This window comes from Bos indicus x Bos taurus, chromosome 10 (assembly GCF_003369695.1).
Source record: "Bos indicus x Bos taurus breed Angus x Brahman F1 hybrid chromosome 10, Bos_hybrid_MaternalHap_v2.0, whole genome shotgun sequence".
Taxonomy (NCBI): Eukaryota; Metazoa; Chordata; class Mammalia; order Artiodactyla; family Bovidae; genus Bos; species Bos indicus x Bos taurus.
In genome coordinates, this window is record NC_040085.1 from 31,041,609 (window position 1) to 31,057,716 (window position 16,108).

General features: G+C 36.3%; 1 protein-coding gene across 11 annotated transcripts in view; it reads left to right on the forward strand.

Annotated features, from left to right (window-relative positions):
* MGA (MGA, MAX dimerization protein) overlaps positions 1-16,108 on the forward strand; it is a 149,099-nt gene that overhangs the window by 71,559 nt on the left and 61,432 nt on the right. For all 11 annotated transcript variants that reach the window (XM_027553604.1, XM_027553603.1, XM_027553602.1 and 8 more), the window contains exons 3-5: positions 11,157-12,096; positions 12,875-12,953; positions 13,078-13,173. In XM_027553604.1, the coding sequence (XP_027409405.1) occupies positions 11,157-12,096; positions 12,875-12,953; positions 13,078-13,173 (1,115 nt within the window). The remainder of the gene's footprint in view (positions 1-11,156; positions 12,097-12,874; positions 12,954-13,077; positions 13,174-16,108) is intronic.

Below are 16,108 nucleotides of genomic sequence, written 5' to 3' on the forward strand. Positions count from 1 at the left end.
TCGTTTTCTGAATGTTGAGCTTTAAGCCAACTTTTCACTCTCCTCTTTGACTTGCATCAAGAGGCTTTTTAGTTCTTCTTCACTTTCTGCCATAAGGGTGGTGTCATCTGCATATCTGAGGTTATTGGTATTTCTCCCAGCAATCTTGATTCCAGCTGTGCTTCCTCCAGCCCAGCATTTCCCGTGATGTACTCTGCATATATAAGTTAAATAAGCAGGGTGACAATATATAGCTTTGACATACTCCTTTTCCTATTTGGAACCAGTCTGTTGTTCCATGTCCAGTTCTAACTGTTGCTTCCTGACCTGCATATAGGTTTCTCAAGAGGCAGGTGAGGTGGTCTGGTATTCCCATCTCTTTCAGAATTTCCCACAGTTTATTGTGATCCACACAGTCAAAAGCTTTGGCATAGTCAATAAAGCAGAAATAGATGTTAATTTCTGGAACTCTCTTGCTTTTTCCACGATCCAGCGGATGTTGGCAATTTGGTCTCTGGTTCCTCTGCTTTTTCTAAAACCAGCTTGAACATCTGGAAGTTCACGGTTCACGTATTGCTGAAGCCTGGCTTGGAGAATTTTGAGCACCACTCTGCTAGCGTGTGAGATGAGTACAATTGTGCGGTAGTTTAAACATTCTTTGGCATTGCCTTTCTTTGGGATTGGAATGAAAACTGACCTTTTCCAGTCCTGTGGCCACTGCTGAGTTTCCCAAATTTGCTGGCATATTGAGTGCAGCACTTTCACAGCATCATCTTCCAGGATTTGAAATAGCTCAACTGGAATTCCATCACCTCCACTAGCTTTGTCTGTAGTGATGCTTTCTAAGACCCACTTGACTTCAGGTTCCAGGATGTCTGGCTCTAGGTGAGTGATCACACCATTGTGATTATCTTGGTCGTGAAGCTCTTTTTTGTACAGTTTTTCTGTGTATTCTTGCCACCTCTTCTTAATATCTTCTGCTTCTGTTAGGTCCATACCATTTCTGTCCTTTATCGACCCCATCTTTGCATGAAATGTTCCCTTGGTATCTCTGATTTTCTTGAAGAGATCTCTCGTGTTTCCCATTCTGTTGTTTTCCTCTATTTCTTTGCATTGATCGCTGAGGAAGGCTTTCGTATCTCTTCTTGCTGTTCTTTGGAACTCTGCATTCAGATGCTTATATCTTACCTTTTCGCTTCTCTTCTTTTCACAGCTATTTGTAAGGCCTCCCCAGACAGCCATTTTGCTTTTTTGCATTTCTTTTCCATGGAGATGATCTTGATCTCTGTCTCCTGTACAATGTCACAAACCTCCGTCCATAGTTCATCAGGCACTCTATCAGATCTAGTCCCTTAAATCTGTAGTGTAACATTCAGAGTGTTTTACTTTTTTGTTTTTTAATGTATTCGGTCCAGTTCAGTCGCTCAGTTGTGTCCGACTCTTTGCGACCCCATGGACTGTATAGCTGTGCCAGGCTTCCCTGTCCATCACCAGCTCCCGAAGCTGGCTTAAACTCATGTCCATAGAGTCAGTGATGCCATCCAACCATCTCATCCTTTGTCATCCCCTTCTCCTCCTGCCCTCAATCTTTCCCAGCATCAGGGTCTTTTCATATGAGTGGCATCAGGTGGCCAAAGTATTGGAGCTTCAGCTTCAGCATCAGTCCTTCCAGTGAATATTCAGGACTGATTTCCTTTAGGATTAACTGGTTTGATTGCAGTTAAAGGGACTCTCGAGTCTTCTCCAACACCACAGTTCAAAAGCATCAGATCTTCAGTCTTCATCTTTCTTTATAGTCCAGCTCTCACATCCATACATGACTACTGGGAAAACCATAGTTTTGATTAGACGGATCTTTGTTGGCAAAGGAACGTCTCTGATTTTTAATATGCTCTCTAGGTTTGTCATTGCTTTTTTTCCAAGGAGCAAGCATCTTTTGACTTCATGGCTGCAGTCACCATCTACAGTGATTTTGGAGCTCAAGAGAATAAAGTCTGTCACTGTTTCCATTGTTTCCCCATCTGTTTGCCGTAAAGTGATGGGACATGCAAAGTATTATAAACCTATTACAGTACAGTACTATACAGCCACTTGTGTTAGTTGGATACCTAGGCTAGTTTTGTTGAATGAATTGGACTTAAGAACATGCTCTTAGAACAGAACTGGTTTGTATATAGGGGACTTACTGTAATTGGTCTCTGTTTATATTTTGTATTTCTTCCTGATTCAGTCTTGGGAGGTTATACTAGGTGATTATTTCTAGGAGATTATCGAATTCTCCTACGTTGCCCATTTTATTGCCGTATAATTGTTATGTAATTTCTTTATGGTCCTTTATATTTCTCTGGTGTCAGGTATTGCGTCTCTTTAATTTTTTTTTTTTTTGGATCCTCTCTTTTTGTTGATGAGTCTGGCTAAGGGTTTGTTGATTTGGTTTATCTTTTCAAAGAATCAGCTCTTCGTTTTCATCCTTATTTTGTTTTCAAAAAGGAAATTGCATATTTCATGTACGTTGTTTATTGTACAATGTACGGAAATATAGCTGGCCCTTTATATTGATTTTGTATCCTGTATCCTTGCTTAATTTGTTAACTGTTTCTCTTTGTGTGTGTTTGTATGTGTGTGTATTATTTAGAATTTTCTGCATATAAGATCATGTCATCTTCAATAGAGATACCTTTACTTTTTCTTTCCCAGTTTGAATTGATATTTTTTTCTTACCTAATTGTTTTAGTTACAACTTGCAGTACAGTGTTAAATATACATGGTGAAAGTGGGAGCATTTAAGTTTTAATTTGCACTTTTTCAAGTGCATTTTCATAATTTCCTCAGGATGTATGGGATGTAGAATTTTAGAATGTTTAAATAAAATCACTTCGGAGGAAGGTAGTAATCTCCTTTACCGCTCAACAATTTCCTTCTTATGTGTTGAATAATAGCTTTATTAGTATTTTTAATAGCTTTCTTATGCCTTCATACTTTATAAGTATTTCACAATGATGAGCCTCTGTATTGGTGTGGTTCTTCTCATCATTGTGAGAAAACATTTTTTTCAAAACAAGAAATTCATGTTCTTTGGTCTTAGAAACATTGAAGTATATTTCTCTGAAAACGTTTTCACTTTCATGTTTTTCCTTTTTTAAAAAAAAACCTTGATAGTTGACATATTATCTTATATAATCAGTCTTTTATCTTTTTGCTCTGTGTTATATGAGATTTCCTTGATTTAGCTTGTAACTTACTGATGTTTTTATTGTAGATATCATATTTCAGTTTCCAGGACCTCTTTTGTTTTCCACTCTACATTCCCTTTTCCAGTGGTTTTCTTTTTCCTGTTATTCTAATTACCAGTTTCATGGGAGGCATTATCTTATGGGTTTATCTAATGTGCACCTTTATATGTCTTAGTATCTATTAAGTTAAATGACATAATATTGTCTATTTGTCTGTCTTGTGCATTTGATTTATGAGCTCCTTGAATGTGTGGACTGTGCTTTATTTATTTTGGTAAATCCCTGTGCCCCACAAAATGCATCTGGCACATGATAGGAGCTCAGTAAGTGTTGCCTGAATGAGTTTATCCATAGCACTAAAAAGCTTTTTTAGTGTGTTTCAGAATGGCTGGTATACATCATATTTATTTGTTAGATTGATTGTATATGCCAACAAAAAAGTAATTCTTTAGATAATTGATGTGTACAAATCAGTTGTTTTGCTGTAGTGTTGATTAGATAATCTTGTAGCAAATTTTTTTGTATAGTACCTTCTTAGAAGTATGAAACTTCAGGATTGTGTACAAAATCCTTCTGCCAAAGAAAAAATTCATGCTTTAGGTATAAAGGTTTTATTGGAAGATAAGGAGAGATTCTTCCTGACAACTTCTGTAATTTACCAGATTTAATATCCTGGGAAGATGTGAAAGCAGTTATTTTGGTAGCAGCCAAGATTTAGCTTCACAAGGTTCTTAGTTACTGCAAACATAATTGAAGTCATATGGCTAAATGAAAAAAGATAGAGATTATTTACTGCATGTTGGAAGTTCATTCTGTGAAATAGGAAGATAATGAAAGAACTGTCATTAAGTGTGAATCCTAAATTACTTGATAGTGAATGACATTTATATATGTAAATATACATAAAAACTGAGATTAATAGGGAAAGGGCAAAAGAGACATCATGGTTTGCCTAACCTTTAAAAACAGGTAAAGTAGGGAATTCCCTGGCAGTTGAGTGGTTAGGACTCGGTGCTTCCATCTCTGAGGGCCTGGGTTCAATCCCTGGTTGGGGAACTAAGATCCACAAGCTGTGCAGTGTGGTCAAAAAATAAAAAAATAGGTAAATGGGATTGTGGTGATGGCAAAACTATAAATTTAGTAAAAATAAGTGAGTTGTCACATAAAATGGGTGGGATTTATGTTATGTAACTTACATAATAAAGCCATTAAAAAAAAAACAGATAAAGAAATAGCTGTTTTTTCCAGTTAAGTGAAAATTTTGAAAAGGGGAAGCTATTTTAGCTTTTACATTTAAATCTAGCCTATCTTGGCTTTTTGTGTATGGCATGAAGTTGGGGGTCAAGGCTCATATTTTTCCATGCAGATACCTGTGTGTTCTAACATATTGAAAATATTCCCATTAAAATGCACTGGTGCCTTGGAAAATGAGGTGACTATATATATGAGTGAGTCTATTTTTGGACTATTTTTATTCCATTTTTTGGTCTGTTCTTTTGCCAGTAGTACACAGTCTTGATGACACTGTAATAAATGTTTGGTAGTGTAAACTTCAAAACTACCATAGTATGTAGAAATACAGTTGATTTTTGTGCCTTGATCTTATATTTGATGACCTTGCTGAATTCACTTATTGTTTTGTAGTGTTTAGGATTTTCTGCATACACAATTATGATGTCTGTGAAATGGTGTCTGTGAACAAAGTTAGTTTTACTTCTTCCTTTACAGTCTTTATTATTATTCTCTTTCTTTATTACTTTACTGCACAGTTTAACTTCCAGTACTCTATTGAAACTGAATTTTGAGAATGGTCATTCATGTCTCCTAATTTTAAAGAATATCATTCAGTATTTTTTAATTGGCTGTTATCCTGCTGGCTTTAGCTGTTTTTGTAATGCTTTGTATCACATTGAGAAGTTTCCTTCCAGTCCTAATTTCTTAAGTGTTGTTAAGAATAAATGTTGAATGTTTATCAAATGACTTTCTTGTATCCATTGAGATTTTGTTTTTCTCCCTGTTTTTTGTTAATATGGATAGTTACTATTATTATTTTTTAATGGTGGGGTAGGGACTGTGTGGGAATGCGGACTAGAAGTGTTCTAACATCTTTGCATTCCTGGGATAAATACTACTTGGTTTAAAGAACATTGTTTTTAATATTGGATTCAATTTACTGATACTTCACTAAGGATTTCCCTCTGAATTCATGAAGGATATTTTTATTTCTGATACTTAGGGTTCAGGAATTTGTTTTCTTCAAAATTGTAAAGTGTTGAATTCTCGGGTATTTTCTGAGTTTGTGCAAGATTGGAATTTTTTTCAGTATGTGTTTGCTAGACTTGAGTGAAGCCAAGGAGTTTTTCTTTGTTGGCAGGTTTCAACTCATAAATGCAATTTCTCTGTTCTCTATTTCATTGAACTTTTTCCTCTTAGCACTTGTCCCTTCTTTGTGCTTGCTTTTGTTTTTATTTATTTATTTGACTGCTCTGGGCCTTAGTTGTGGCATGCAGGATATAGTTCCCTGAGCAGGGATTGAACCAAGCCCCCCTGCATTGCAAGTCTGGAGTCTTAGCCACTGGACCACCAGGGAGTTCCCTTGCTTTTGTTTTAATTTGCCTACTTCAGTTTAGTGGTTGGCAGACTTAAGACCTGTGGACGACACCTAGCCTGCCATTTTTTTTGTGGTGGTGTTATGGCCTGCAAACTAAAAATATGGTTATTATATTTTTTAATGATTGTGAGGGAAAAACAAGAGTATTATTTGTCATGTGAAAATTCTGTAAAGTTCAAATTTCGATGTCCATTTGTTGGGACACAACTATGTTCACTTCTTTATGTATTGTTTTGTGGCTTCTTTTATGCTATGACGGTAGAGTTGAGTAAAGGTTATACAGACTTTAGAGACTAAAATTTTTACGTCTAGCCCTTTGTAAACAGTTTATCAATCCCCAAGATACTGATTTTTTGAAAAATTTGTGCACAACATTTCGTTTTGGTATTTTCTGTCATCTATTCTTTGATTATCTTCCCCTGCTTTCATTTGGATTGAATTTAAAAAATTCCATCCATGTGGCCTGTTGGTTTTTTTTAGCTACGCCTCTGTGTTTTTTTTTTTTAGTGTTTATATTAGTCTGCTTAGGTTGACGTAATACCATAGACTGAGTGACTTAAACAATGAAAATTTATTTTCTCACGTTTCTGGAGTCTAGAAAGTCCAAGTAATGGTTTTGATAAGGTTCAGTTTTGTTGGGAGCTCTTATCCTGACCTGTAGACAGCTGCTTTCTAGCTTTGTCCTCATATAGAAGAGAGGTGACCTTTATGACCTCACTTAACCTTAATGACTTCCTCAGACCCTATCTCTGTGTATAGTCACTTGGGGGTTAGGGCTTCAGTTTATGAATTTGGGAGGGGACACAGTGCATTCTGTAGCAGTGGTTATGGAGATAAGTATGTACATTCTTAATTTATCAAGTAGAATCAGATTAATATAACAGTTCATGACCAGCTAATGTCCTTGTTGTTCATGTCCTTAGATATATGTTATAAACCACCCCCAATAGTTAACTGTATTTGCTTTAAACAGTAGTCATTTAAATAAATGTAGGAAAAATAGTCTTATATTTAGTGACATGTTTATTTTTTCTGGATCTTTTCATTCATTCCTGGATTCATTTTCATACTAGTTCATTTCCTATCAGTCTGAAGAACTTCCTTTAGTATTTTTTTTAAACTTAGTTTTTAAAAAAAGATGTAATTCACTGCTATATAATTCACCCTTTAAAAGTGTTAAGTTCAGTGACTTTTATATATTTGCAAAATTATATAGCCATGACTAGAGTCATTTTAAGAACATTCATCACCGCAAAGAAAGAAACCCTGTGTCCTTGACTGATCACTCTCCATTTTCCTTCAGCTGCTGTTCCACCCACCCAACCATATGCAGCCACCAGTCTCTCTTTTAAAAGTCTCTGGATTTGCCCATTCCGGATATTACATATAAATGGGATCATGTAATATGTGGTCTGTTGTGCCTTACTTAGCATAAGGTTTTCAAGGTTCATGTTGTAGTGTGTATCTGTACTTAATTTCTTTTATTACTGAATTATATTGTTATGTGGATATACTACTTTTTTATTTATCCATTTATTAGTTGACAGACATTAGGTTGTTTCTTTTTGACTATTATGAATAACGTTGCCATGAACATTTGTGAAGTGTTGGTGTTGAATAAGTTTTGATTGTTGATAAGCCCATTCTTCCCTCACTAAATTGTCTTGGCATCCATGATTTGAATTCAGTTGAAAATCAATTGAGGGACTTCCTGGTGGTCTAGTGGTTAAAATTCCTCACTCTCAATGAAGGGGGCACTGGTTCGATCCCTGGTGTGAGAACTAAAATCCTACATGACGCATGGTGTGGCCCTTAAAAAAGAAAAGAAAAAACCAGTTGTTACAAATGTGGGCATTTATTACTGGACTCTAAATTCTGTTTAGGTGATTGGTATGTTTAGCTTTATGCTGAGTACGGTAGCTTTATATAAGTTTTGAAATTGGGAAGTATGTGTCCCCATTTGTTTCTGTTTTTTAAGATACTTTGAGTTATTTTGTGGTTCCTTGCATTTCCATGTGAATTATATAAGATCAGCTTGTCTATTTTACAAAAATCCCAGGTGGGGCGTTGATAGGGATTGTGTTGAATCTGCATTTCAGTTTTGGGGAGTATTGCTGCCTCACCAGTACTAAGTTGTCTAAGTACGTAACTGTGGAGTATTTATCCTTTTTTTAAAGGCTGGCTATAATTCTATTTTTTTCCCCCAACAGTTTTGTAGTTTTCTGTGTATGAGTCTTACAGTGTTTTGGTTCAGTTTATTAAGTAGTTTATTCTTGCTGCTGCTGCTGCTGCTTCTGCTAAGTCGCTTCAATTGTGTCCAACTCTGTGCGACCCCATTGACTGCAGTCCACCAGGCTCCCGCATCCCTGGGATTCTCCAGGCAAGAACACTGGAGTGGGTTGCCATTTCCTTTTCCAATGCATGAAAGTGAAAAGTGAAAGTCAAGTCGCTCAGTTGTATCCTACTCCTAGCAACCCCATGGACCGCAGCCCACCAGGCTCCTCCGTCCATGGGATTTTCCAGGCAAGAGTACTGGAGTGGGGTGCCATCGGCTCTATTGTAAATAGGGTTGTCTTCTCAATTTCATTTTTGATGTTTATTCCTAGTGTGTAGAAATACAATTATTTTGGTATGTGTTGATCTTGGATCCTTCGATCTTGTCAAACTCATTTATTCCCTTTGTGTGTGTGTGTGTGTGTGTGTATTTCTTAGGATTTTCTGCTTTATATCCACAGAGTTTAGTATCTGTGGGGAGTTCTGGAACCAGTCTCCCTCAGATACTGGAGGTGACTGTATACAAGATGATGTCATCCACAAATAGAGGTTTTTTTTTTTTTTTAACTTCTTTTTCAATTTGGATCTCTTTTGTTTCTTTTTCTTGACTGATCACCCTGGCAGAACCTCTAGTATGGTGGTGGTGCTTTAGTTGCTATGTCCTACTCTTGAGACCCTGTGGACTGTAACTCACCAGGCTGTAACTCACTCCTCTGTCCATGGTATTTCCCAGACAAGAATACTGGAGTGGGTTGCCATTTTCTTTTCCAGGGGATCTTTCGGACCCTGGATCTTTCGGATTGAAACCAGGTCTCCTGCGTTGCAGGTGGATTCTTTACCACTGAGCCACCAGGGAAGCCTGAACCTCTAGTATAAAATTACATAAATAGAAGTGGTGAAAACTAATATCCTTGTGTTGTTTTGGTCTAAGGAGGTAGTATTTTTTGTGACGTGTGAATTCTTTCAGATGTCTGAAAATGTGTTTAGCTTTGAAGGCTTCTTTTAAACCTACAGCATTACATCGATTCTTTAAATGCTTTATGACAGGTGTCATTCCCTTGTCTTCTGTTTTACATTCTTTCCCATGAGTAGTCTGCTGTTCCATCCTTTTTCCTCTGATCTGTTCTTTTTTCCTTCCCTGCTTGTAAGGTTTTTCTCTTCGTCTTTTTTCAGTACCTGATCTTTATGTGCCTAGGTATGACTTTTTTTTTTTTTTTTTTAATGTTGCTGAGCTTCTTGGATCTGTGGATGAAAATCTTTCCCTTTGGGAATACTTTTGTTCAATTTCTCTTCAAATGTTTCTCCTTTCTTTCTCCTGCCATTTTGGAAGTGCTGCTACTAGTATGTTAGATCATCAGATGTGTTCCACAGGTCTCTGACACGTTTTGCCTTTTTCTCTTATCTTTCAGTCTAGATCCCCAACCCCTGAGCCATGGACCAGAAAAATTGTCTTCATGAAACAGGTCCCTGATGCCAAAAAGGTTGGGGACCACAAGTCAAAATGATTTACTTTAATAAATTTTCGCTCACTTCAGTTTCTGAATAATTTACTTTAATAATGTTAGCTCACCTCAGTTTTAAGGGTAGGATCGAACTCTTCTTTCAGACAGGGCCCTGGAATCTTAAGTGCTGTGACACTAAGTTTCTGTTTTCAGGCCAAGTTTCTGCATCACTGGAAATTCTGCAGAAGTCCACTGGAGGATAATTGATGGTAGCAAGACTTGTTTTCTGTTGAGGGCAGCTTTTAGTCTGCCCATACTCAGGCATTAAAAGTTTGGTTTCTCTGTGTTCCAGCAAAGTTTCTTTGCCTATAGCATCCTTTTTCTGTCTACATTTGTACTTCAGCCAATGTAGGTGCCATGCAGGGTTGAAAGCACTAGTGGTCTGTGGTCACGTAGAGATGGCTGGTCCCTCTCTGGAATTCAGTTGATTTAGACTTACTTTGTACCCAGAGGTATTCAGTGGCTTTAAAGAAAGAATAGAATTTTAAATTTATTTAGTGTTTTGTCACTGTATGTTCTTTGTGAACTTCTATATTCTAACTGGAAGTCCTTTATTGAAGAGTTTTTGAGTGAGGTCAAGATCTCAAGTCAGTTTTTCAAGGGGTACATTGATTTTGTTGTTGCTTTTGCATATTTGAGGTAAATGAAAGTTATACAGATAAAGTGACTTTAAGGTTAGTGAGTCATGCTAACATGTTCTCAAGATACATTGGTATAGTTTATATGCTTTCAGTGATGAATTAGGCAAAGTGGGAAACTAAAAAGTTGATTTGAATTTTGATGAATTATAAACACTGAAGTCTAGACAGATTGTATGTATTTGCCTTCATCTACCGCCATCCTACCCTTTGATTTTGGAAGAACTAATGCTGGGTTCTTTACATTGAAAGTTAATTTTTTCAGTTTTCAATTTGAAAAATCACCTGGCAGCAACATTGTGACTGCAGTGGGAAAACTAGTAGCTAGTACATTTTAAAATGGTTAACATGTTATGTTTTATGTTGTATGAATTTTATCTCAATTAAAAAATCAATGAGCTGTTTGAAAGGCGCTCTCTGATGTTTATTTAAATTTTTAATCATAATGGACATTTGTGTGCTTTTATTGGCAGTTGTTTATTAGTCTGTAGATTTCAAGAGTTTGATTTTGTATCAGTGCCAGCTAACTTTCAAAATTGAATTCATTTGAAGAATACTGTTAGGTTTGATCTTAGCCAAAAGGCTGAGAAGCCATGAAGAATACTATTAGAAAAATAACTGTTACAACATATCTTGCTTTTTGATTTAGTCATGAGAGTTACTTGTTAAAACTTTACCCTTTGTTTTATAAGTTTTTCATGAAAAATTGACGGAATATGTAAAAGTGTGATGTTGGTAAACCGTTGAGAAACTTGTTATGTTATACAGAGTGCTTTTTTTTTTTTTTTTAATGAATGGCTCTTGAAATCTGATGTGATTTTACTTGGTTTTCAACAATCTCTTTTTCCACCTTTCCCTTCTTGAGTCTTATTTATGGATGATTCTCTCCTTTTTAACCCTCCCTACTCTGTCTCTCCAGCCTTGGCAACAGTTTTGAAGATGGCTCCCATGTAACGTCACCATTAAACCCAAATGAAAACTTCAATGTTGTCATTAAAGAAGAGCCTCTGGATGATTATGAATATGAACTTGGTGAGTGCCCAGAAGGGGTCACTGTGAAACAGGAAGAGACAGATGAGGAAACAGATGTATACTCAAACAGTGATGATGATCCTATACTAGAGAAACAGCTGAAGAGGCACAATAAAGCTGATAACCTAGAAGCTGACCATCCATCTTCTAAATGGCAACCAAATAGCCCATCAGGTGTTGCTAAAGCTAAAATGTTCAAATTAGATGCTGGAAAGATGCCAGTAGTCTACCTGGAGCCCTGTGCTGTCACCAAAAGCACAGTGAAGGTTTCTGAGCTCCCTGACAACATGCTTTCCACATCTCGGAAGGATAGATCTCTGTTGACAGAATTAGACTATTTGCCTGCGTACGTTGAAAATTCTAATGAGACTGGCTTCTGCTTAGGCAGAGAATCAGAAAATGATCTTGGAAGACATTCACTAGATATCAGAGTGGTACAAAAATATCCCTCACTTAAAGAAGCTCAGTGGAAATACCCTGATATATCTGACAGTGTTAACACAGAAAAACTACTTGATGGTTCAAAGAGTTCAGTTGGGGACTCGTTTTTAGGAAAAGAGGACTTGGGCAGAAAGAAAACTATGCTTAAGATTTCAGCGGCTCCCAAGACTGTGAATGCTAATCAGAATGCCCCTCCAAATGTCCCTGGAAAAAGAGGAAGGCCACGAAAACTGAAACTGTCTAAGGCAGGGCGGCCACCTAAAAACACAGGAAGATCTTTAACTTCTACGAAGAACACTCTTACGGGCCCTGGAAGTACCTTTCCAGATGTGAAACCTGATCTGGAAGATGTAGATGGTGTTCTCTTTGTTTCCTTTGAATCAAAGGTAAGATTGTCATTTTCAGCTTTCTTTCTAAGGCCAAATAATCATCACTGAATTGTATACTAGCTGCTAGTTATCTTAGAATGTAGTTACTGTGAATGCATCCATTATATGAGGTTGTGTGCATGGGAAGGGGAGTATCTCTGAAATATTGGGTTAGCAGTATTAACCCAACGCTTCAACTAGATTATTTTTCTTTCAGATTTTTAGAGAAACTTAGTCTTTCTAAATTGACTACACAGAGGTTGAATTCTCTCTGCCTGTTCTTTTCCTCCCTCCTTGTTAATTGCTGAGTAAATCTATTTTTATTTAAACAGGGGCTTCCCAGGTAGAGCTAGTGGTAAAGAACCTATCTGGCAATGCAGGAGACATAAGAGACGTAGGTTCGATCCTTTGGTTGGGAAGATCCTCTGGAGGAGGTTATGGCAACCCACTCCAGTATTCTTACATGGAGAATCCCATGGACAGAGGAACCTAGCGTGCTACAGTCCATGGGGTCACAAAGAATCGGACACAACTGGAGCAACTTAGCATGCATGCAGAGGAAATCAGTATACAAATTGCAATAAATGGGCATAAATACAGTTCTAAGTCAGTTAGCTGAGTGTATTATATTTAAAATTTTTGCTTTCTCCCCACTATTAAAGTGATGTTAATGTAGAACATTTAGAAAATAGTGAAAAGTATCAACATGGAAAAAATGCCCCTGGTTTACTTTTAAATCCTTAGAAGTGACATTAACCACTTTTTTTCTTTCCTTTTTTTTTTTTTTTAAATACAGGAAGCTCTAGATATTCACGCAGTTGATGGAACAAATGAAGAATCTTGTAGTCTTCAGGCATCAGCTGCAAATGACCCAGGTATTATATAATAGTAAAAAAAAAACAAGAGAGAGTTGGAGAATTTGGCTCTAGAAGTGAAAGAAGCAATGTGTAGTCTGCTGTAGTATATAGCAGCTTATTTTTATCATTGTTTTTTGAGTAGGTTGCAGAGCAAGAATTTCCCAGTTGGAAAAGGAATTGATAGAAGATTTGAAGGCCTTACGGCACAAGCAAGTCATACATCCTGGTCTTCAAGAAGGTATAATTCTCTAAAAACTATGCAAGCCTGGTTTTGTTGTTGTTGTTGTTCTTCTTCTTGCCCTCTCTTTTTTTCTCTCTTCCCTTTGCACCTTCCCCAAACCTTTTCTGTTTTCCTTCTTTCCCCTTTCTTTTGATTTCATTTATTTTAGCCCTTCTCTCAGCTTGCATTTTTTCTGTTCTCTCTGTTCATGATTCTTTCTCTTAACTAAAAAGCATGCCTAGGTCTTTGGTGTCCTAAGAGAAACCTTTCAGACTCTGAGGATACTGTTCTGTCATTGGTGAAGCATAATATATTATGCATTAAAAATGTATCATGGTAAGAAAGTGGTGTTTTTCTTTCTTATAATGCAATTTTGGTTGCTTTTGTTTCTGGGGGTTTTTGAAGGTTCCTTTGTTTTGTTTTTGGAGGGAAAGACCCTACTTTTTTTATGTACTTGGTAATATATTTAGCTGTGTAAAGAGAATACTTATTTCTCATATGTGACTGTAAACATTTTATATATTTCATATATTGCTTGGAGTGTAGTTTAAAATTTTAATCATTACATATTTTGTTGAAATAGTTTATCTTGGCCTTGATTATATGGTTTAATCCTTTTTTAAAGAATAGCAAAATTTACCATACCTATGCCATTATAATTAACTACTGACTTTCCTCCCTGTTTGCACTGTAAATAGAAGGACTATAAACCATGCCTCAACTTTTAGTTTTCTCATATCTTTTATTTTAGATATGCTTCTTGGAGTAGTTTGAGTTTTGACACTTAGTCAATTTTCAAAGGACTATCTAGGCTGATTCACATTGTATAGTTGATCATTTATATGAAAGTCTAAGCATTATATACCAACAGAACATTGATTTATAAACAGCCATTCAGTTTCTAAATTCACTGGTAATATTTGAACTTTTTGCTTTAACGTGAGACTGTGTGACAGTATGGTGTTAAAGTATGTAAATTTCAACCCAAGTAATTAGGACTGGATACTGTGGATTGTAATGGAAGATCAGTCATGTCATATTAGTCTTGCTGGTAATAATGTTTGCTGTCCTTTATTGTTTGTTTTCATTTCTGCTATTTTATTTAAATAATAATCTCTTTTCTCAGTTAACTTTTCGTTTTCCCCTCACTCCTACATTTTTTTAAGTACTCTTTATAACATTTGCATTGTGTTCTTTCAGCCTAATGACCACATTTATTGTCTTAGTTCTAGAGTTAAATATATTTAGTGCTCCCTGCTGATCTTTTTGCTCTGTTTGTTAGTTTTTTTGGCTAAGGTTTGAGTTTTTTTCCTTTCCTTATAGACATTTTAGTCAAATCTGTGATTTTTTTTCCCTTTGTGTAATGGGCCTTCAAAGTCAAATGCTTATGGGAACTAAGCAGGTAACATATAGTGAAATTAGCCTGAATTTGTGGGTGGGGTTGGACTCTAGTTGGCTGGAGTATAGGTTCTTTTTCTAAGGGGTCATCCACATGAGTTCAGTTCAGTCACTCAGTTGTGTCTGACTCTTTGCGACCCCATGAATCACAGCACGCCAGGCCTCCCTGTCCATCCCCAACTTCCGGAGTCCACCCAAACCCATGTCCATTGAGTCGGTGATGCCATCCAACCATCTCATCCTCTGTCGTACCCTTCTCCTCCTGCCTTCAATCTTTCCCAGTGTCAGGGTCTTTTCCAATGAGTCAGCTCTTCGCAACAGGTGGCCAAAGGATTGGAGTTTCAGCTTCAACATCAGTCCTTCCATTGAACACCCAGGACTGATCTCCTTTAGGATGGACTGGTTGGATCTCCTTGCAGTCCAAAGGACTCTCAAGAGTCTTCTCCACATCAGTGAATTGTCAAATAGGAATGTAGGCCCATTATTTTCAGAAATTCCCATTGTAGTGTAGAAGATAAAGTAAGTATTTTTATGTAAAATCTATCCGTTGTAAGTGGTGGCAGCTGATAAAGTTTTTTTGAACAGAAAAGTGTGTGAGGCATCCATCACCTTTTAGTTACTACACAAATTATGCATTTAGTGTTCAAGTTTGTACTTAATCCTCACATTGTTAAGGGTAAATTCAACTACATTCTTATATAGTTTTACAGTTAAATCTGTAATCCATGTGTACTTTCTAAAATCCATGAGGCACTTTCCATAATGTATAAGGTAGAATTACAGTTTGGAGGTTTTCCTGTATTTTATTTTGGCAGATGTCTCCCCCAGCCCCCAACCTTTGCTTAAGACTTAAAATATTAAAAGAATTAAGTTAGTTTGACTAAATGTTTATAGTAACTTATGGTGCCAGCTAAGTATCTGCAGATAGTGAAAATACTTGTCTAGATTCCTTTCTAATAATTGATGTTTGAAGTAATTTATTAAATTTATTACATTTCAATTCAGTAATGTCCTGTTTCTTTGCCTTTCTGTCAACTGTAGCATTTCCTTATTTTTTAGAAAATGAGCACTTCTAAATCTTAGAAAGATTTTGAGCTGGAAAAAAAAAAACTTGAAAAGCTTTGTGAACTTCCTTTGTAATTGTGGAAGAAATGTTGATTTAAGCCTGAGAAAATGTTTTTATTGTTGTTGTTTATAGTTTTGTTGCTAAAATAAGATTCTTAATTTTGTTTTCCACAGTGTGATATTTTTGTTTTCTATACTTTTCTTTGCTGCTTCCAAACTGGTTTATTTTCTAAGCCCATCATCCTGAAATTACAATTTTTTGATCTTTAAAGGTATTGTTATAAAAGCGTTTTCTACTTCATTGCTACCAAGTAAATTAATTCTATGTCAGTTGTTACATTCATGTTTTATTTTAAGTAAGTATTAGATTTGCAGAAATATTGGAACCATAGTACAGAGTTCCTATATACTCAACATCCAGTTTCCCCTGTAGTTAACATCTAACTTGAGCGCAATACATTTGTTACAATTAGAGAACCTACTGATATAC